The sequence below is a fragment of the Enhydra lutris genome, unplaced genomic scaffold, assembly GCF_002288905.1.
Source record: "Enhydra lutris kenyoni isolate GAN:26980312 unplaced genomic scaffold, ASM228890v2 scaffoldscaffold3, whole genome shotgun sequence".
Lineage (NCBI taxonomy): Eukaryota > Metazoa > Chordata > Mammalia > Carnivora > Mustelidae > Enhydra > Enhydra lutris.
This window is the reverse complement of record NW_019154087.1, coordinates 85,116,965-85,139,423: the sequence shown is the minus strand read 5'-3', so window position 1 is coordinate 85,139,423 and position 22,459 is coordinate 85,116,965. Positions and strand designations below refer to the sequence as shown.

The 22,459-nt window shown below is 37.4% G+C and overlaps 1 protein-coding gene across 2 annotated transcripts in view; it reads left to right on the top strand.

The window, feature by feature from the left end:
- LOC111154144 (protein phosphatase 3 catalytic subunit gamma) overlaps positions 1-22,459 on the top strand; it is a 103,580-nt gene extending 81,121 nt beyond the window's left edge. The window contains exons 11-15 of one of the 2 annotated variants that reach the window (XM_022513570.1): positions 11,281-11,307; positions 12,230-12,311; positions 12,939-13,036; positions 18,846-18,875; positions 20,048-22,459. In XM_022513570.1, coding sequence (XP_022369278.1) covers positions 11,281-11,307; positions 12,230-12,311; positions 12,939-13,036; positions 18,846-18,875; positions 20,048-20,274 — 464 coding nt within the window. In that variant the 3' untranslated portion in view covers positions 20,275-22,459. The remainder of the gene's footprint in view (positions 1-11,280; positions 11,308-12,229; positions 12,312-12,938; positions 13,037-18,845; positions 18,876-20,047) is intronic. The other variant, XM_022513562.1, reaches the window with a different exon arrangement.

Below are 22,459 nucleotides of genomic sequence, written 5' to 3'. Positions count from 1 at the left end.
ACTAAGAATGCAGAAGATTCTGGAAAGATGGTGGCACCTGAGTTCAAACCTCTGGCTGTCTCGTTTTCCAAGCTCTGTGCTAAAGCGATTCACTCAACTGTTAGGATAAACCATCTACATAGTGGAAAAAGCCTAGCTCACTTTGGGCAGATAGAAGGGGGTCCTGAACATAGTTGTTTTAGATTCTGCATTGAAGGTGAAGAGCAGGTGGAGCATAACTTTACATACATATCTTACTTTAGTATCTTTATGTATGAGATAGGAGATCACTATAATGAACCAGTTCTTCTTCTTCTTTTTTTTTTTTTTAAGATTTTATTTATTTATTTGACAGACAGAGATCATGAGTAGACAGAGAGGCAGGCAGAGAGAGAGGAGGAAACAGGCTCCCCGCTGAGCAGAGAGCCCGACGCGGGGCTCGATCCCAGGACCCTGGGATCATGACCTGAGCTGAAGGCAGAGGCTTTAACCCACTGAGCCACCCAGGCACCCCTGAACCAGTTCTTCTTGAGGAAATAATGCAGACAAGAGAAAATTCAAACAAAATAAAGAATTTAAGTTAGGGAAAGATGGAATATGTAAGAAATAGATCTAGTAGAATTTATATTCAAATCTAGATAGATATGGAATTTATTGTCAACTCTTAATGTATATACTAAAAAAGGATTCTTAATTACCATAAAGATATGCTTACAAAATTATGCCAAAAATTGTATATAGGAATATATATTAAAGTATTGTCATAATGTCAACAGATTCAAAACAGTCTAAACGTCCCTCAGCAGAGAGGTGGGTAAATCAATTATGACATATCCATATGACAGATTCTCTACATAGAATATTATTTTCCTTATGCAAGCCTCCTTTCCCCCTTTCTCTTCTGGTTAGCTTTCATTCAGCTTATTGTAACATCCTCATGTAACATTTCTGACCTACCTGACTAGATCCAATACCCCTATCATGCTATCTCATATCATCGTGTACCTCTCCTTAGCGTTTGATAGAATTGTAATTTTGCATTTATTTGTATTATTATAAGAGTAATATATTTTACTTCCACTCAACTGTAGACTCCCCAGGTGCTAGGACACATTGTTTTTTGCTTACCAAAATAGCCCTAAAGCTAATTATAGTAGAGTAAGCATGATAAGTAAATATTTGTTGAGTTAGATTGAGTGATATTTCGTGCAACTCTTAAAAAAGAATGGAGTAGAGCTTTCAGTGCTAATGTGGAAAATGTACTAGATACTCTGTTAAGTACAAAAGTAAACAAATAGAATCCTTTCATTCCCATTTTTTACAGGATGTGTAGATAACAGCTGATACATGTTTTTTAATTTTCTTTTCTGAAAGGAAATGAAGAATAACTTTTTAGGTTATGATGGTGAATTGAACATACTTCTAATTCCATTCCATTCTGAAACTACACTAAAACCACAATACAATTTTGGTTTCAGTGATATAAACTAAGGATTTCCACTTTAGTAATGCCGCACTAGATAGTTTGGATCAACCCTGACTTAACTGTAAAGGCTAGACACAATATTCTAAAATTTGGTTTAGAGGCATTCAGAAAGCTAACAAAATAATTACCAAGTTGAGATCTGGAAAAAAATCTAGAGAGGTAAACCCAAAATTTGCGACTATTTCTCTCCTAGAGATATTCATGAATTTCAAAATAAGGGACTAAGAGGCTAAGCAGCCCTCTTGATAGAAGCTAAAAAGTTAGGGCTTGGGGTTCCTGGATGGCTCAGTTGGGCATCCAACTCTGGATCTCAGCTCAGGTCTTGATCTCGGGGTTGTGAGTTCAAGGCATGTGTTGGGCTCCATCCTGGGCATGGAGCCTACTTAAAAAGTTAGGGCTCAGGGTTTGCCAAGGCTGATGTGAGGGCTGGTAAGTTTCTGCTTCTTGGTTGGGGACCACAGAAGATTTCATCTATGTAAGAGTAAGGGTAAACTGGAAATAAAATAGCCCTAAAAGGCACTATAACCTACCTTTAAATCATTTCAGTCCATGAAATTTAAATAAAGTAGCCCTGGGCACTTAGCAAAAGAAACCTCTCTATATTAAGAGAACATCATGTAGGACTTTAAATTACTACATATAGTCTTTCAAATATAATATGTGACTCACAACCAAAAATAACTAGGCAGATGAGATTCAACAACATGAATGAGAACCAGCAGAAATAGCAAAAAATAAAAACTGATGCCAGGTTCTCCAGACATTGGTTTTATCAGACTGAACTTTAAAATAGCTATGCTAAAAACCAAAACAAAACAATGCTTACTGTGTTTGAGAACATAAAAAACTAGGTTGAAAAGTTTGGCAGAAAATTGTGAATTATAAAAACAGAGTTGATAAAGCATCAAAAGAAAATGCTAGAAATGAAAAGTAAAATAAAATTTTAAATTGTGAAAGATGAACTAACAGATTCAGTAATGCTAAACAGAGAATAAATGAACTACACAATAGGTCAGAAAAAAACCAATCTAGAACAAATCATGAAAAGAAAAAATAAAATACCAAAAAAGGACTAAGAGACAGAGGATACAATGAGTAGGCTTATCATCTGTGTGTGTGGAGTCCCACAGATAGAATGGGATAGAATAATTGTCTGAGGAGATAATGGTTAAAAATTTTCTAAAATTGACAAGACATTAAGCCACAGATTGAAGAAGCCCTGTAAACCAATGCAGAATGAATACGAAGAAAAATCCTGAGTACATCATAGTAAAAGTGCTTCAGATGACAAAAAAAAAATCTTAAAGCAACCAGAAAAAAAGAGATTACTTTCAAAAGAGATCAATTAAACTGACAGTAGAAGCAAGAAAAATGGAATAACATATTCAAAGCACTGGAAGATAAAATTGGTAACCTAGAGTTTCATACATAGCAGGACTATCTTTCAAGAGTGAAGAGAAAATAAGCATTTTTCAGATACCCCTCCCATAAAAAATTTACTTAGAGAATTACCAAGAGACCCACACTAAGTGAAATTTTATTTTATTTTAAAAATTTTTATTTATTTGACAGAGCACACAAGTTGGGGGAGCAGAGGGAGAGGGAGATGCTGGCTCCCCACTGAGCAGGGAGCCTGATGTGGGGCTTGATCTCAGGACCCTGGGATCATGACCTGTGCCAAGGCAGACGCTTAACTGACTTAGCCACCCAGGTGCCCTCTAGGTGAAATTTTAAAAAATATTATTCAGGAGGAAGGAATATACCAAATGGAAGCTTAGAGATTCAAGAAGAAATAAAGAGTAAAAATAGTAGAAAATATGTGGGTCAAATGATTGTAAATTGTATAACACAACAATAATAATGTTTTATTAGGTTTTAAAGAAAGAATTAAAACAAGACAATAATAATTGGCAGTGGGATAAATAAAGTATGTGAGGGCTGCATTATCTGGAAAGAAGAGGAAAGTAATTGTTAACATTACGCTGGGTGGGGAGGGGGCATTCCTCACCAGCTCAGATGGAAGAGCATGTGACTATTGATCTTGGGGTTCTAAGTTCAAGCCCCAGGTTAGGTGTAGTCTTTACTTAAGTAAATAAATAAACCTAAAAAATAAATTGAAAAAAAAAATTAAATTTGGGGACACCTAGGTGGCTCAGGTGATCTCTGTCAAATAAATAAATAAAAATAAAAAATAAATTAAAAATCTTTAAAAAAATTAAATTTTGGTAAGTAAGAGATACGTGTTGTAATCTAGAGTTTCCTTCAAGAAAAGAGAGTTTGTGACTTTTAAATTATAGAAAAAAATGGAATGATTAAAAAAAACCCACAAGAAGGCAAGAAAGGAAAGAAGGTACATATAACAATAAGACAAATAGAATAAATTATCATTAAGAATATTTCAGAAATTTTATTAAATGTTAATGTTTAAAAGACAAATTGTCAAGTAGGATTTTTTAACTTAATGTTTTATTAGAGACAGATCACAGCATAAGGATATAGAAAGTTTGTAAATAAAAGGAGAGGAATGAATAGATAATGCAAACACCAACCAGAGAAAAGTTGTTTTAGATAAATATTACATGAAATAGAAACTAAAAAATAAAATGTAACAATTTTATGTGTATATGCAATTAATAAGATGGCTTCATAATATATCAAGCAAAAAATAACGGAAGTACAATGGAAAGTAAAAATACTCACAATGATGGTGGGAGAATTTAACAAATATCTCTCAGTAATTGATGGATCAAGCAGACAAAATTAGGAAGACTATAGAAAATTACACTGTAATTAATGACCTTGACCTAATGTACATACAAAGAATGCTGCATCCAACAGGTGCTGAATATACCTTTTTAAACACACATAACGTTTACAAAAATTGGCCAAATACTGAGCTAAAAGCAAATTTCAGATGTCAAAGTATTTAAAATCATAATGAGTACGTTCTTTGACCATATGCAGTTAATACATAAATCAGTAACAAAAAGATAATCTAGAACATCCCCATATTTTTAGGAGACTTGGGGCGGCCTGGTAGCTCAGTCAGTTAAGCCTCTGACTCGTGATTTTGGCTCAGGTCGTGATTTCATGGGTTGTGAGATCAAGCTCCAGTCAGGCTCCACACTCAGCAAGTAGTCTACTTGAGATTCTCTCCCTCTGCCCCTCTCCCCACTCACACTCTCTCCCTCCCTCTCTCTCTAAAATAAGTAAATTTAAAAAATAAAACTTCAGGAGTGCCTGGGTGGCTCAGTTGGAGTGTCTGCCTTCGGCTGGGGTCATGATCCCAGGGCCCTTGGGATCGAGCCCCATGTCAGGTTTCTTTTTCAGTGAGAGGCCTGCTTCTCTCTCTCCTGCTCCCCCTGCTTGTGTTCCCTCTCTTGCTGTGTCTCTCTCTGTCAAATGAATGAATAAAATCTTTAAAAAAAATTTTAAGAAAAGAATAAAATTTCACATGTATATTACATACACACACACACTTGATAGGAGCGGCAGGCTGACTCGGTTGGTAGAACACATGGCTCTTGTTCTCAGGGTCATGAGTTCAAGGCCCACATTGGGGCTAGAGCTTACCTTAAAAGAAAATAAAAGTGTATGTACACACACACACACACATATACTTGATAGCCCATGGGTCAAATAACAAAACACATTGAAAATCTGAAAATATTTTGAGCTGAGTAAAAACAAAAAGTAGTACATATTAAAGTTTAAGGACAGGAAGCAAGCAGGGAGGCCTGGGCCTGGGGCTGGAGCCTGAACCTTGTGGCCATGTTAGCAGATGCTTAGTGGTTGACAGCTTCTGCTGTCTTCTGAGAATAATTAACTTATACTTGACCTTAAAGTAACAGGATGGTCAGAATTAAATAAAAGAGATGCCGTCTACAAAGAGTACTTAAAAAATTATTATCAGGCATTTTGCTTCATGTCCTGAATCACTCTACAAGCAGAGAAGATGAATCATCACCCAGAATGGTTCAGTGTGCACAGTAAGGTCCAGATAACTCTCTCACCTTGCATACCTGTGGTGTACTGACTAAGAGCAATGTGAAAGTGATCAAATTTATTGACAAAACAGCTGCTTCTGTGTGGTGTCTTCCAAAATGCATATAAAATCTTATATACAGCTTAGTTGCAATGTATTTTGAAGTCAATTTCCATGAACAAATTAAATTGTAAATTTAGTTCACCTTTATACCACACCTTGTGGTATAAAAGCAGTTCTTTTTTTTTTTTTTTAAATCTTATTTATTTATTTGACAGAGAGAGACACAACGAGAGGGAACACAAGCAGGGGGAGTGGGAGAGGGAGAAGCAGGCTTCCCGCTGAGCATGGAGCCCGATGTGGGGCTCCATCCCAGGACCCTGGGATCATGACCTGAGCTGAAGGCAGACGATTAACGACTGAGCCACCCAGGCGCCCCATAAAATCAGTTCTTAAATACCAATTGATTTAAACTTGGGGGAAAAAAAAACAAAAGTTGGGGGATGTATCTAAAGCTATGATTAGAGGAAAATTTATAGCTTTAAATATTTTGGAAAAGAAGAAAGGCAGAAAATCAGCATCCATCTCAAAAAGTTGACAAAAGGATAAATAGTACTTTAGACCTAAAGAAAATAGACGAAATAAAAAATTGATAATATTAGTTACAAAATAGGAAAAAAATACAGACGTAGTAATACCAAAATGTGCTCTTTTAAAAGACTAATAAAATCGATAAATCCCTGGTAAGATTTAACAAATAAGATAAGACAAAAATAACCAATGGTAGTACCAAAAAGTGGAGACATCAGACCCTACAGATATTAAGAAAATAATGAGAATTAATTTCTACCAATGAATTTTAAAACTTAGGTGAAATGGGCAGATTCCTGAAAAATGTAACTTACTCAAACTGACAGTATAGAAAATCTTAATAATTACGTACCTACCAAGAATAGGTTCTGTAATTTAAAGTCTTTCTATGAAGAAAAAAATGCCAGGTGAAAATAACTTCACCAGCAGATTTACCAAACACTTAAGAAAGAAACAACAGAGACACCTGGGTGGCTCAGTTAGTTAAGTGTCTGCCTTTGGCTGCTATCATGATCCCAGGGTCCTGGGATTGAGCCCCGTGTCAGGAGCCTACTTCTCCTTCCTGCACCTGCTACTCTGCCTATGTGTGCTCTCTCTCTCTCTCTCTCTCTCTCTCTCTGTCAAATAAATAAATAAATAAATGAATAATAAAGTGTTTGAAAAATTTTTAAAAAGAAAGAAACAACACTAATCTTACACAAACTCCTCCTAAGAATAAAAAAGAAGAAATGCTCCCCAGCTCATTAAGTGAGGCTAGTATAACTATGATACTAAAATGTGAAAGGACATTAATATAGATACAATAATCCTAAACAAAACATCAACAAATTGAAACTAGCAATATACATAAAAGAATTAGATCTCCCTACCAGGTTGATTTATTCCAGGAATTTTAGAAGATTTGGCCCAAAATTCAAATAGTATATAGTAATACAAGATTTTTTTTTTTTTGAGGTTTTTTTTTTACTTATTTGACAGAGAGAGTACAAGTAGGGAAAGCAGCAGGCGGAGGGAGAATGACTTGGGGCTTAGTCCCAGGACACTAGGATCATGATTTGAGCTGAAGGCAGCCGCTTAACTACTGAGCCACCCAGGAGCCCCTAAAATCTTAATAATAGCAGGAACTGGGTGAAGGGTGTATACAAACAACTTTATGAATATCTAAAACTATTCTAGGGGCGCCTGGGTGGCTCAGTGGGTTAAAACTATTCTAAAATAAAATTTTATTTAAAAGTGTAATTCATTGCATTAAAAAGATGAAAAATCATATCTTAGGAGATATAGAAGCAACATTAGGTAAAATTCATCCTTTTGCAAAAGATCCCTTAAATTCAGCTTAGAAAGGAATTCTTTAATCTAACAAACATAGCTATAAAAGTCTGTTGCAAACATCACATGGCAAAATGTTGAAGGCTTTCCTTAGTGATTGGGAACAGACAAGGATACCAGTTATCAATACCTCTATAGGGTGCCTGGGTGGCTCAGTTGGTTAAGCAACTGCCTTCAGCTCAGATCATGATCCTGGAGTCCCTGGATCAAGTTCCACATAGAGCTCCCAGCTCCGCGGGGAGTCTGCTTCTCCCTCTGACCTTCTGCCCTCTCATGCTGTCTCTCACTCTCTTTCCCTCTCAAATAAATAAATAAAATCTTTAAAAAAATCAATACCTCTATAGAATATCGTATTAGAAGTTGCACCCAATACAATAAGGCAGGAAAAAAGCTACATAGGGTATAAAGGTTGGAAAGAGAGAAACTCAACTATCATTATTTATAAGTGATATGATTGTATACAGAGAAAATTTGAAAGAATCTCTAGATTGTTAAAATCAACAAGTGCATGTAGCTGAGTGGCTGGATACAAAGTCAATAAGCAAAAATCATTTTTATTTCTATTACCAGCAACAAACAAAATGAAATCTTAAGAAAGATGCCATTTACAATATCATCCCTAACAATAAGTCTAACAAGAGGTGTGTGGTGCCTCTAAGCAACAAACTATAAAGCATTATTAGAGAAATAAAAGGAGATTACATAAATGGAAAGAAATGAAATGTTCATTGATTTTTGGAAAACTCAATATTGTAAAGATCTCAGTCATTCCCAAACTGATCTATGGATTCAGTACAAAGTCAAGTATTAACAGCCCATTCGATTCTAAAATTCCCATATGGAAATGCTGAGGATAGATTCTAAAATTTGTATGAAAATGCTAAGGATAGGTTCCAAAATTAATACGTAAATAGCTTAAGTCTTAAAGAGAAACAGGGTGGGAGGGCTTGTTCTTTATATCAAGATTAGCTATAGAGCTAGAGTAACTAGAATTATTATTGCAAGAACAGATGAGCACTGGAACAGAACAGAGAATCCCGAAACATTACAATGTATGTGGACACTTGATTTACATCAGAGATGGTGCTGCCAGGAGTAGTAGGAAAATGATGTTATTTTTAATAACTGATTTGGGGATATCGGAGAAAAAAATTAAACCTGACCTATATCATATATCAAATGCCCAAATAATTTCCAGATGGATTAATACACTCAAATATGAAAGGTAGGGGCACCTGGGTGGCTCAGTGGGTTAAGCATCTGCCTTCAGCTCAGGTCATGATCTCAGGGTCCTGGGATCGAGTCCCATGTTGGGCTCTCTGCTCAGTGGGGAGCCTGTTTCTCCCTCTCTGCCTGCCTCTCTGCCTACTTGTGATTTCTCTCTCTGTCAAATAAATAAAATAAAATCTTTAAAAAATATATATGAAAGGTAAAACAGTAAAAACTTACAGGATTCATAATGTAGAATATCTTCATGACCTTGGGGTAGAGAACAATTTCTTAGCCAGGACACAAAAGCACTTATCATACAGGAAACTATTAATAAGTTGGACTATGTTAAACAAGAGCTTATATTTATCAAAAGACCCTTTTAAGAGTGTGAAAAGACAGGGTACAGAGTGGGGGGAGCGTATTTGCAACACAATCAACAAAGGGCTCACTTGCAGAATGTATAAAGAGCTGCTGGTCAGTTAGATGAGACTTGAACAATTCTCTATTGAAAAGAGAATATCAAAATGGCCTGTAAAGATATGACAGGATATTCATTCACATTAGTAATTGTGAAAATGAAATTAAAACCACAATGAATGATTCTATAAACCCACCAGATTGGCTAAAATTGAAGATGAATTAGCAAGAACACCAAATGCTGGCCTGGGTGTGTAGCAACAGGAAGTATAAATTAGTATGTACACTTTAATAGATAATTCCAAACTGTTGTCCAGAGTTGAACATCTACATAATAACTGAGCATTCATTTTTTTTAAAGATTTATTTATTTATTAAAGAAAGCACAGGCAGGGAGAGGGAGAAGCAGGCTCTCTGCTCAGCAGAGAGCCTGACAATGGGGCTCAATCCTAGGACCCTGGGATCATGACCTGAGCCAAAGGCAGACGCTTAACTGACTGAGCCACCCAGGCGCCCCATAACTGAGCATTCTAATTCTAGGAATATACTTCACAGAAATGGCAGCAAAGAAAAATGCATAGAAATAGTCATAGTAGTCAAATTCACAGTAGCCAAAAATTGGAATCCGATCAAATGACCACTGACAGTAAAAAGGATAAATTATGGCATATGTATACATAGCAGAATTGTATACAATAATGACAATGAACTACAATAGGCAAAACACAAACATAATCTTGAGCAAAAGAAGCCAGGCACAAAAATACATATTTGATTGTTCTAATTACCTAACGTTCAAAAACAATGAAAACCATAGTGCTTGTGGATCCACACATGCTTACATGGTAAAACTGTAAAGAGCAGCAAGGAAGTGGTTTCAGTAAAGGTCAAGAGGATGATTTTCTTTGGGAAGTGAGAGACCTTATACATTTGTATTGTGTAGTTTTAGGTTTCTCATACTTGACAATAAAAAGATTTAAAAGTTACCTACATGAACAAGATTTTTGCAGGAGTTTTTAGAAGCCGGAAAACAAAGTAATGTTCCTCACTTGGCTGATTCAAGAAAGCTAAAGTAAGGGGGAATGCTGAGTTCCAGCTCAGAATTCTCAGAAAGCAAAGGAATTGGTAGTAGCAGTTTCTAGAATTGGGAACTGTGGGTTGGTGGGAGGAGGGAGATGGTCACTGAGCTATAATAAGTCTAGGCAGAAGCTGTATGAAAAGCAGTTACAGTCCTAGTTGCCCCTGGGCAACTGCCTGTTCTCCAGGTCTGGAGGCTAATCTCCAAAAAAAGTGTACACCGAAAGAATTCCTGGATTAGGGATACAACTGAGGGCATCAATACCTTGCCCAAAACAGGTGAATTGAGTGGCCATGTGCATCCTCAATATTGATCAAAAGAACTCCCTCACACAGGCCCATGCTGATGACTACCTGTAAACCTGCCAGTCAGTGGTCCATCCAGCAACTCGGAGAACCTTTTAGGCCCCCATTCTCAATCACAGGCAGACTCCAAGGATTACCCGCCACCTCAGGAAAGTCTTGTAGAAAATCAGCAACACTAACAGCAAAAAGCAATGTGAATGAACTTGAGATTCTGAAGAAAATATGAAACTGAAAAGGGGAATGACTATAATATATAGTATCTCTAAAAAGAAACAGGAAGATAGTGGCTCCATTAAACAAAAGCATACGGCTTTATTTATTTTTTTTAATATTTTATTTATTTATTTGACAGAGATCACAAGTAGGCAGAGAGGCAGGCAGAGAGAGAGGAGGAAGCAGGCTCCCTGCTGAGCAGAGAGCCCGATGCGGGACTCGATCCCAGGACACTGGATCATGACCTGAGCTGAAGGCAGAGGCTTTAACCCACTGAGCCACCCAGGCGCCCAAGCATACGGCTTTATTAAGAGATTTGTAGGCTGTTCATTTTGCCCTTTGTTTTTGTTCCCTGTTTTCAGCATCATTTGTTTCCCAAATAATATCTCTTTTTTTTGTCCAATTTTATTTGCATGACTTGTGGGGATAGGGTATTTTGGATGACAGCAGGTATGAATTAATGTAAAACTATAAACTTTTAAGAAATGGAAAAGCTGCTGACAAAAAATCTGTAATTTAATACCCTATCATGCTACCAAGGATGTCTCTTCTGAGCCAATAAAGATAGTAGCCAGCTTCTCTCATTGCATTTCACTTTGTTTTCTCTCTTCCATGTCAACTTAAATTTCTCTTCCCATATTTCTATCTTCATCTCCTTGTTTCTTGGTGTCTCTTCTCCCTGAAGATCACTACATTTCAAGCTATCGGAAAGGTATCCGACTAAAATGTGCTAAGAGCTTAATACTCTCTGTCTGTCCCACCACAACCTGTTAATTTTATTAGACCTTTTTAGTTGTAGTTGAGTGATTCAGACAGGCTCTCCATCCTCCCTTTTCTGTTTTAGTGTAAATGTTTTCTTTGCACCTGCTATATAATTCTGCAGGATGTTGAGAGCTGGAGAGGTGAGGAAGGAGAGACTATGTTTCTCTTTCTGACTTTTGAGTGCGGTCACCTGGTGCATGCCTGGACCTTGGCTTCTCATGTGCGAGCTGTTCCCTGAATCTTAGATGAGAAAAGTCCATACGATGTTGTTGTAACTTTTTTGGTGTTGCTTTAAAAAGACTTTCCCCACCATCATAATTTATATTGCACAGTTGTCTATGGTAGGAAATAACTCACTGGCATGTGAGTAAGTGAGGATTATAGAATGAAAGCAGCCCTCACTAAGTTGAGGAGAGCTAGCTCTGTCTTTTGTTTGCCCGCAGAAGACAACTGTGTGAATCATCACTTGCCATTTGGCAGGCCAAACCCCCGCATCCTGAGGTGGCCCACAGCATTCTCAGAAGAGATCTTTGCTCTAGTGACTGTCTTTGTTGACTCGTGTATGTTTCATTCTTTGCTGTGCTCTGTATTTCAGAACCACAGATGAGTTCCCACCTCTTGTAGGTCCATCCAGTCTGTCTGTGTTGTGACCCCCTCCATTTTTTTCATCTTGCTTTTCCCCTCTTCTGGGTTGTTTTTTCTCTTGCTCCTTAGAACTTCTTGGGATTTTTGTTTGTCTAAACAAGCTTAGGCCTTGATTTCTTTTTTAAAATGACAATTTCTTTAACTTAGAAAGATACTTCATCCTGCATTTTTAACAACTAACCTGTTAACAGATTCTTTTAACTCACTGATTCTTTGTATTCCTGAAGGAGGCACTACAGTTCGGAAGGAGGTCATCAAGAATAAAATCAGAGCCATTGGGAAGATGGCACGGGTCTTCTCAATTCTGCGGTAAGGATAAATCTGTTATTACAGTGTGGGAGCAAAGCATTTTGAGAGAAGATTAGAAGTTGATTTCAGAACAGGTTTTTTAGAATTGGAGTTTATATGATTAGATAGGTCTTCAGAGTCAGAGCTAAGTGCACATTGAATCTGACCTCTATGTTAAAGTGACTAGAAATGTTTTGGCAAACATTTCTTTGGTATGAGCTTAAATGTAGTGAATGGAGTGATTTAGTGTGGCTTCTGGAGCCAGGTTGCCTGTGTTCACATTCTAGCTTAGCCTCTTCTTACTGTATGATTTTGAGCCTCAGTTTCCTTGTCTGTAAAAGTGTGATAATAACAAGACCTGTCTTACACAGTTATTAGGAGGGTTAAATGGCATGATATAATGGAAGCATTAAAATAGTACCTGGCTATTAAGTACCTCTAATTGGAAAAACAAGAACCTGCTCGTTGCTTAAAATTGGAATACTTAGAGAAAACATCTCTTTCTTTGGGTCCGGGAAGAGGGATAGGAAGAAGGAGAACCTTTCCTCCATCTCTGTGCATCTTTTCTTAACTTCCCTTCTAGTATCTTTGAACTGTTGAGCAGTAGCCACCCTGACATTAACACGGGGCTTTCAACTTCCTTTGCAGAGAAGAGAGTGAGAGCGTGCTGACTCTTAAGGGCTTGACTCCAACAGGAACACTCCCTCTAGGTGTCCTCTCAGGAGGAAAACAGACTATTGAGACGGGTGAGTATGAGAAATGCTCCTTTCGTGGAAGCCCAGCAGTCAACATAAAATTGAAAATCAGGACTTCTTTCAATAAATGGTACTAGAACAATTGGATATCCACGTGGGGGGAAAGTGAATCTTAACTCTTCTTTATATACACAAAAATCAATTCAAAATTAATTATAACTTAAATATAAAAGAAAAAAATAAAACTTACAAACAAATATGGAGAGTGTTGGAGTAGGTAGAGTCCTTAGCTAGGACACAAAAAGTGTTAACCTTAAAAGAAAAAAATCAATTAATTAAATTTCATTAAAACTAAGAATTTCTAAAAATACATGTTTAGGAAATGGCAAGCCATTAACTGAGAGAAGATTTTTTGCAGTACATATATCTGACAAAGGGCTTAAATTCAGAATCTGTAAAGAACTATAGACTCAATAAAAAAGCACAAACAACCAATTTTTTTAATGGTCAAAAGATTTTAACAGGCACTTCACAGAAGAGGGTATCAAAGTGTCCAATGAGCATATGAAAATATGCTCAATATAGTTACTCATCTGGGAAATAGACATTAAAACCACAGTGAGATACCACTACATATTTGCCAGAATGGCTAAAATTAAAAAGTCTAATAATACCGAGTGTTGGTAAATTTGTGGTGAACAGAACTGGATACATTGCTGGTGGTCATGTGAATTGGTTCAACCACTTTGGGAAACTCTTGGGCAGTTAAACAAAATGTATATCCTACCCCATAACCCAGCAATCCCAGACCTAGTATATTGAAGAGGAATAAGTACATCTATCCACCAAAGGATTTGCATAAGAATGTTCACTAAAGCTTTATTCATAATAGCCCAAAACAGGAAAAAATCCAAATGTTCATCAATAGTAGAATAGATAAATGTGCTCTGTTTATACAATGGAATACTGTACATCAATGAAAAATAAAATTACGAATTCATGCAAAAACATGGTTGAATCTCACAAATATTATGGTAAACTAAAAAAGCTAGGCACAAAAGGGCACAGACTGTCTGATTTATATGTTCAAGAATAGGTACACTAGCCAAACAGTAATAGAAATCAGAATGGCACTTCCTCTGGTGGGAGAATATTGATCCATAAGGAGAAAGCGGCTTTCTGGAGTAATGGCAGTGTTCTATATCGCTCTCTGGGTAGGAGTTACACATGGGTATTCATACACAAAAATGTATAGATCTGTGCACTTTAGATATGTGCACATGATTAATGTCTCACTTACATATTGTTTCTTAAAAAGATTTATTTATTTTAGAGAGAAACAGAGCACTTGAGTTGGGGGCAAAGGAGAGAGAGAATCTCAAGCAGACTCCCTGCTGAGCGTAGAGCCCTCAAGGGGCTCCATCTCACAACCCTGAGATCATGACCCAAGCTGAAATCAAGAATTGGTCACTTAACTGAGCCACCCAAGCACCCCACTTATGCTTGTTTTATTTTGGGGTGTTAGAATTTCTCAGAGAGGGTGTTTGCCTCTGCCTGTGAGCAGAGTGCCAGTTCTAAAAAGCGTGTGGACACTGTCTTATAAAGAGAGGGCTTTATGAAACCCCGGGATGAAAATATTAATGTTTGTCAGGATAGGCATAGATCTGATCAACCAAGACGACTGATTCTAGGCACAAAAATGCAGTTGAAACATTAGCAACTTAAATTAGAGTTTCACTGCTTTTTTGTCCCTGGTTTGTTAAATTGTTTCTATTTAAGTTTTTCTTTTTTCTTGTCATTTCATTACTTATAGGAATGCTTTGCTTTTTGTACTAAGTCTGCTGATACTGATTAATAGAAATAAGCCCTTTTTTCCCCTTTCTGTTTATGGGATTGAATTCCTCCTTCTCTTTCAAATTAAATACTGGAATATTGGAGGTTAACTATTTAGAAGGAGGAATGAACATTTTTCTCCTTGGAAGTACATAACTAGTTATGAGACTGATGTGCCGCCTACTACGCTGAGGCACCTAGTACATGACTAATTAATTTCTTTTGTTTCATGGAAAGGATTAGTAAACTATTTCAGGATGAATTTTTTTCTCCCAAATGAATGTACAGTTTCTTGTGAGCAAAATACTTCCCCCATTACTTTGGTAATTAGTCATGTGAGTTACCGTGAGAGCACTTCTGACAAGGCAGGTTGGAATTAGTAGGAAACACTATGGTTGAAGAAAAAGGGAATGTCTTCTACATCCTTACTTGAAAAGTTTTGGAAACTTGCTGATCCACAAAGTTGTTTCAGTCTGGACATTGAAAGAGCAGATCTGGGATGAATTAGGAGGAGAATTAAATGGATATGCTATTTGGAGATTTGTTTGTTTATAGTCTTTGGTCTGCCTTTTGTTCTCAGTTCCAAGTATATAGTTTCTCTTCATTCCTAATTGGAATATGAGTGTTACAAACAAATACAATTTTTTATTGATGCTTTTGAAATTGATAGACATCTTCAGGAATGCGTAAGAATAAAACTAAGCTGGAGCTAACTTTTTAGAGCTTTTTATGTCTCTTTTTATGTCTTGACTGACAGAAAGTGCATTTGTCATTTTACAATCAGAGTTTTAGTTCTACAAGTTCATTGGAAAACTGGAGCATTAGCTGAAAAAGACCTTTTATTGTTCCTGTAACTTTACTTGGAGAGCTTTCCACCAACAATATCCCATATGGCTTTATAGCATATATTCATTTATGCCTTACCTTGTTTCTAGAGGGTTTTGAATAAGTTACAGTATACGTATAACACATTGAAGTAGAAATAAATATGCTTGGAATTTGGAGCACAAAGGAAAACAAACAAACAAAAAGCCAATAGATGGCCACAAATTTTACTCCTAAGCTTCCTAGTACTGAAATAAAGAAGATTGCCAGGAACTGAATGAAATTCACGAAGGTCATAAAATAAAAAACAAATAAGTTATAAATTGGACTACATCAAAATTAACATGTGTGCTGGAAATGGAACCATCATCAAGAAAGTGAAAAGACAATGCAGCCCATAGTTGGGTGGAAATATTTATAAATCATATGTTTGAGAAGGAACTGGTATCTAGAAAATAGAAAGAACCCTTATAATTGAAAAATAAAAAGACAACCCAATTAAAAAATGGGTAAAATTGAATAGGCATTTCCAAAGACATACAAGTGGCCAACAAGCATGGGAAAAGTTGCTCAATCATTAGACGTTAGGGAAATACAGATCCAAACCACAACAAGATACCGCTTCACACCGCTAGGATGGGTGTGATCACAAAGACAGATAGTAGCAAGTACTGATGAGAATGTAGAGAAATTCGGACCCTCACACCCTGCTGATGGAGATGTGAAATGGTGCAGTACTTTGGAAACCAATCTGACAGTTCCTTAGATGCTTAAACATGCAGTTGACCTTATGACCAGCTGTTCCACTTGTAGCTATATACCCCCAGAAAACTGAGAACATATCCACACAAAGACTTGTAAGCAGATATTCACACCAACATTTTTCTTTAGAGCCGAGAAGTGGAAATGGCTCAGACAGCCATCACGTGATGAGGTGGCTCTTCACACAGTAGCGTACTATTCAGTCATAAAAAGGAATGAAGTACTGGTACATGCTTCAACGGGACTAAACCTTAAAAACATGCTAAGTGAGGGGCGCCTGGGTGGCTCAGTCATTAAGGGTTTGCCTTTGGCTCGGGTCATGATCCCAGGGTCCTGGGATAGAGCCCGGTGTCAGGCTCCCTGCTCAGCAAGAAGCCTAATTCTCCCTCTGCCCCTCCACCTGCTTGTGCTCCCTCTCTCACTCTCTGTCAAATAAATAAATAAAATCTTTAAAAAAACAAAAACAAAAACATGCTAAGTGAAAGAAGCCAGTCACTAAAATCACATATGGTACGATTCCATTTATTTGAAATGTCCAAAACAGGCAAATGTGTAGAGACAGAGTTGATTATTGGTTGGCTCTAGGATTATTGGAAAGGGATTAGGGAGGTAAATAGCATTCTTTTGAGGGTGATGAAAATGTTCTAACTATAGATTGTGGTGATGGTTATACAACTCTAAATATATTAGATCATTGAACTGTACACTTTAAACAAGTGAATTTTATAGTATGTGAATTATGTTTCAATAAAGAAATAAAATAAAAATAAATATATATAAATTAAATGTAAATAAACCAGGTTTTTTTGTGACTTTTTCTTATATATAATGCCCCTTAATGCAGGCTGGTATCTTTATGCCCAGTGCAAAAAAGCATTCTAGAAGGACCCAAGACAGTGTAATACTAGTACACATTTCACCACATAACACTTAAACTCTAATTAGACCAATAACCTATATACAAATTTCAGGCTATGCTTTGTTCTTCAACTTTGTAACAGTAGGAGTGATGTACTGTTTGAAGGCGCTACCTTTTCTTGTGAACATTTATTTGTTCTGTTTGAGGAGATTAGAGAGGGTGTGACATTGCTTTACCACAGGCCTACATGTGGTTGACAAATTTCAGCACTCGATAAATTGATTCCCAGTTTCCAGTTTTCACATTGTGACAGGAAGTTAACTGTCAGTTCTTCCAGTTTCTCCTCTCTTACTGATATCAAAACCTCAGGAACAGCAAACTGTCCTGTTCATTATTTTTCCCTGACTTGTAAAAATCGGTACTGGAGGAACTGAGAGGGTTCTTCTAATAAGATCTTTCTTGCTACAACCTGTAATCTTTTCATGTATTAGGGTTTTTACTGCTTTAAAAAGATGATGCAAGGAAGTTTACCTGTTGACACTAACTTTTTTTTTTTAAAGAGAATCATTTTTTATTTTTTTAAAAGACTTTTATTTATTTATTTGACAGAACACAAGCCCGCAGAGAGGCAGGCAGAGAGAGAGAGAGATTGAGGGAGGGAAGCAGGCTCCCCGCTGAGCAGAGAGCCCGATGCGGGGCTCGATTCCAGAACCCTGGGATCACGACCTGAGCCGAAGGCAGAGGCTTTAACCCACTGAGCCACCCAGGCGCCCCTTGACACTAATTTTTAAATTACTTCCTTTTCCATCACCAAAGGAGAAGGCCCTCTTAGTAATTGGCCCGCTCTCTCCTGCACAGTGAATGGAAACCGTATGGGTTGGAAATGGCAGCTTCTACTAGATCTCTAATCCCAGATTGTACAGGAATTTGTATCCGGTATTGAGTACTTTTATGCCTTTGCCAGTTTAGTACTCCACCCCTGGGCAAGAAATAACCGTTTACTTAAAACCCATGTTTCTCTAATCTGTTATTCAAAGGCCATTCCTTTTTTATTAAGTAATTAAAAAGGACAGTTGGACCCCACATAAATTCCTTAAGAACAATAAGTAGTTTCAAGTAACTATTTTGAGTAGGACCTAGCAACAGCGCATTTAATGCCATCTGAGCTGTTAGAAACTAAAGAACAGTTGTAATGTTAAATTATTTGACTCAAGTTATTTTGATACGTGAATGTCAAAACATAAATTAGCAGCTGGCTATTTAAAAATGAGGAAAGCAGCATAACTTTTGGTTTCTTATAGTCAGCTTGACTGATCCATTGTCTTAGCTATAAATGCTATTAGCTAAAAGGGTTCCCATACCACCCGAAATGTTAAAAGTATTAGAAACTCTCCCACATCACATTTCCGCCCAATTTAGTGTTTCACAGTAATCCTCGCTTCTCTAACTGGTTGACCTTTATTATGGATGGGAATAGGCTGAGGTGGGAGCCTGGGTTGTCTGTGCTGGCAGCAGTACTGTTGGTTTACTCACTCTTTTTCTGTCTTCATTTTTGCATGCCACTGCTCCTGCCTCTTACAGCCACAGTAGAAGCGGTAGAGGCCCGGGAAGGTATGGCCATATTCCTATGATAGATGTGATCTTGTGTCTGTCTACTAGTTTTAAAGAGCTGTGTCAGCATTTGGAATCGTCTATTATTGCATCACCAGAACTGTAACAGTGAGGAAAGGAGTAAATATTTCTAGGCATGCTCACAAAGTGTTTCCTTTGTGTCCCGTATTTCTGTTAATGTAAATGACCCTCTCCATAGCTAAAGTCCTCTGTGGTCTCTGTCAGTTTTAATGCAATGGCTGAAGCTTAAGCAACTGGTCATAAGGAATCAGGTGGTTTAATCCTGTAGCCCTTCTATATAGAAGTGACTTCTGTGTCACTTCTGTGACACTTCTGTGTCTTCTGGGGAGGAGAAACTCAAACAGGTCAGCCTCTTTATCTAATGATTCTAAACGATATCAAGAGCAGAGGCAAAAGTGGACTAGGATTTAGTTTGATTTGTTTCTGAGGTTGCCCTAAGGCAGTCAAGCTAAATCATCTCTGTTTCTCTGAAAACAAATTTTGAGTAACAGGTCATCTAGGAATCTGACAAAGAAAATCATTAGAATTTATAAACTTGTGTTATTAATTTAATTGTGTTTTTATGTAAGGTGGCTCAAAATGGGAATGCCTTTCTTTGGTGATACAAAAGTTCAGTCAGAAGGAAGATATCCAGAAGCTATTATCTAGATGACTTTTAACTTACATTCAGCTCCTGGTTGTGCATGAGAAAAAGCTGTCCTTCTAAATGAAAAGATGAGCTCTTTTATTACTTTTTTTGGTCATCAGTACGCTGTTCGTGCTAAAGTTGACTACTCTGTTCAACTTGTTCTGTTATTCCAGTGTTGCCTTTTCTCTTACATTAAGCATGTTTCAGCCCCATAAGAAACCCTTACTCAAATACACTGAGGTTCAGAATGAACTTGTTAGCCATTTGTCAGGTTTACTTATGCCATGATTGATTGTCCTGAGCTTCTGTGAAAATTACTTGCACAGTTTCAACTGCCCTATTTGCCATAAGAAGCAGTAGCTTCAGGTGAGGCTGATTCAAGTCAAATGTTGCCCGTTACCTTCACCAGACATGTGCTCCTACCCTTCTATGGTTTTCTCTAGGAAGTTGCTGTATGCTAAAAAACTTCAAGCTTGTTGCTTTGCTGTCTAATCGAGCTCCTCCCTTTCCTGTTTTCCTGTAGCCATCAGAGGGTTTTCACTTCAGCACAGGATCCGGAGTTTTGAAGAAGCCCGAGGTCTGGACCGAATTAATGAGCGGATGCCACCCCGAAAAGACAGCCAGTACCCCGATGGGCCAGTGAAATTGGTGGGCCCTGCACAGTCCAATGCTGCGCACAGGAGTGACAGGGGGAGAAGAGCCAATAGTGACACAGAGCCCTGCTGTGGCACAGGTGGATCCAAAACTTAGGAACAAATTTTATTTGTTTCTTATTGGAAAAAAAACAAAAACAACTTTAACAACTTAAACCTGGAGGTGCATTCATAATTCACTCTGCATTTATGCTGTAAGAAAGGTGACCATTTTATAAATTGTTTTTAATTTATGTTTAATGTATAGAAAAAGTGCATCTGTTTTGTTTTTCCCTTTTTTCCCTACTTTTGAAGAACTGATCTGATTGTCTGATACATATGTGAAGTTCTGTGCTGCAAAGGGGACCTTCCCCTAATAAAAGGGCCGTGGAAACCTCCACCCTGGTTTCGAACTAGCCAGCCTTTTCTCCTATTCTTTTGGAAGGTAATATCTTTCATTTCAGACTAATAATAGTGTTTCAAACATAAGAGGGTGTTTTCCTTTTCCCTGTCTACAGGGTGCTGTTGAAAAAGATTGCTCAGATTTCAGTGGCTAAAACTTCTCTTCTTATGGAAAACTTGATTAAAGTAGAACTTCTAAATGAATAACCCAAACCCAGTGGTTTGAGGGCCAAGGAGAATGTTTTCCATATAACCTACTTTCTTCTGAACTCTCAGTTCTTTTTAATATGTTCTATGTTCTAGTAAGGCAGAATAAAAAGCAGTGAGGGATTTTCTTAGAGTTACTCAAAATTTCTTCTTCCAGCCATGGGCATGATGGGTTTAAACTTCCCTTAGAGCTTTGGACATTTGGAACAGTTTGCTTTCATTTTTGAAGCCCAGGTGATGTACCCAACTGCAAAGGAAGGTACAATTCTAAATATTGTATGAATGCCCTCTGTAGAATTCCTGGTAGAAAGAGGTATTTATGTCCTTCTGTGCGATTACATCAGCTCTTGTGTCTGTTCTCCCCATTGTCCTTCTGTTTTTCTATGTCAGTGTTTTAAAAACCAACGGGGGTAATGGAAACTGACTAGGGTAGAATGATCCCCTTGTGATTTGGAAGTCTTGCTAAAGGGCATTGGATGACGAGGATTTCCTATATTGTATATCAATTCCTGTGATGTTTCTCCATCTTTAAACACTCATTAGGTTGAAACTGTATGTCAGTCTGTCAGCATATTTTGGAATATAAAAACAAGTGTTCAGATACAGTGTCTGAATAGTCTTCTCTTAGTTTTTCAAGTAACAACTAGCGAGGGAAAGAAATTTCAGTGATCCTTGGGCTCTCGTTTTTAGTTTAGTCTGGTGACAGATGCCATGTCATAATACTCATCGGTCAACTTTGCAGTGACTGTGCATGTCTGGGTAATACTACACCAAAGTGCTTATTTACAGAATCCTTAATATCATTTGGGAGGTAGGAGTCCAGCAAATTGAAGCAAGCATCCTGACAATAGTGCTTTATGTTAAGTAAGTTTTAAGGACACCAGAAACCTTTTTCCAAAAAAACCCATATAATTTCACTAGAAGAATGAGGATTTAGCCTATCTGTCTCTGTTTTCCTATACCTTTTGCTAACAGTTCCCAGTTTATGACAGAGATCAAAGTATTTTAGGGCTTGGAATCTGGTGGCATGGATTGCTCTGTCACTAAAAAATGGTAGGGAGGGTATGGAGGAAGGAGATAACAGACCTCTTACTGGGTCATGAATAAAACCTACGAAAGGAAGGACACAAAGTCTTAAGTAATTATCTTTACTGATCATCATTTTTTTATATTCAAAGAGGGAATTCTTCACCTGGATAGCCTCACAGTCCTCCCTCCCCCAGCCCCAGTCTAGAAAGGACCACTGTTTTGGAAATCTCACCTAAGATGAAGGTCAGTCCACATGACAGACTTGATGGATGTGAGTCTCCTCTCTTTCTCTTTTCTCCTAGCTGAGGCTGTTACACTTACATAGTCTGCAAGTAGAAACCACTCTTAAGAGCTTTCGTCATCAGACAAGTAGTGAAATAGTTACTGAAAATCCTACAAGCAAAAAAATGCTGTTCTAGTAAAGGGATTATTATTTATGAATGTCTTCATCATCTTCTCAAAAACAAGTTGTACAGTAAAGCAAGGTTCCTTGACAGAGGCGTGGCAAAAGACCTATAAATACAGAGAACATTCTGAGGGTTGACAGATGGAGGGGGATGGGCAAAATGGGTGAAGGTGAGAGGGAAATCCAGGCCTCCAGTTATGAATGAGTAAGTCATGGAAATAAAAGACACAGCATAAGAAATACAATCAATGATACCATA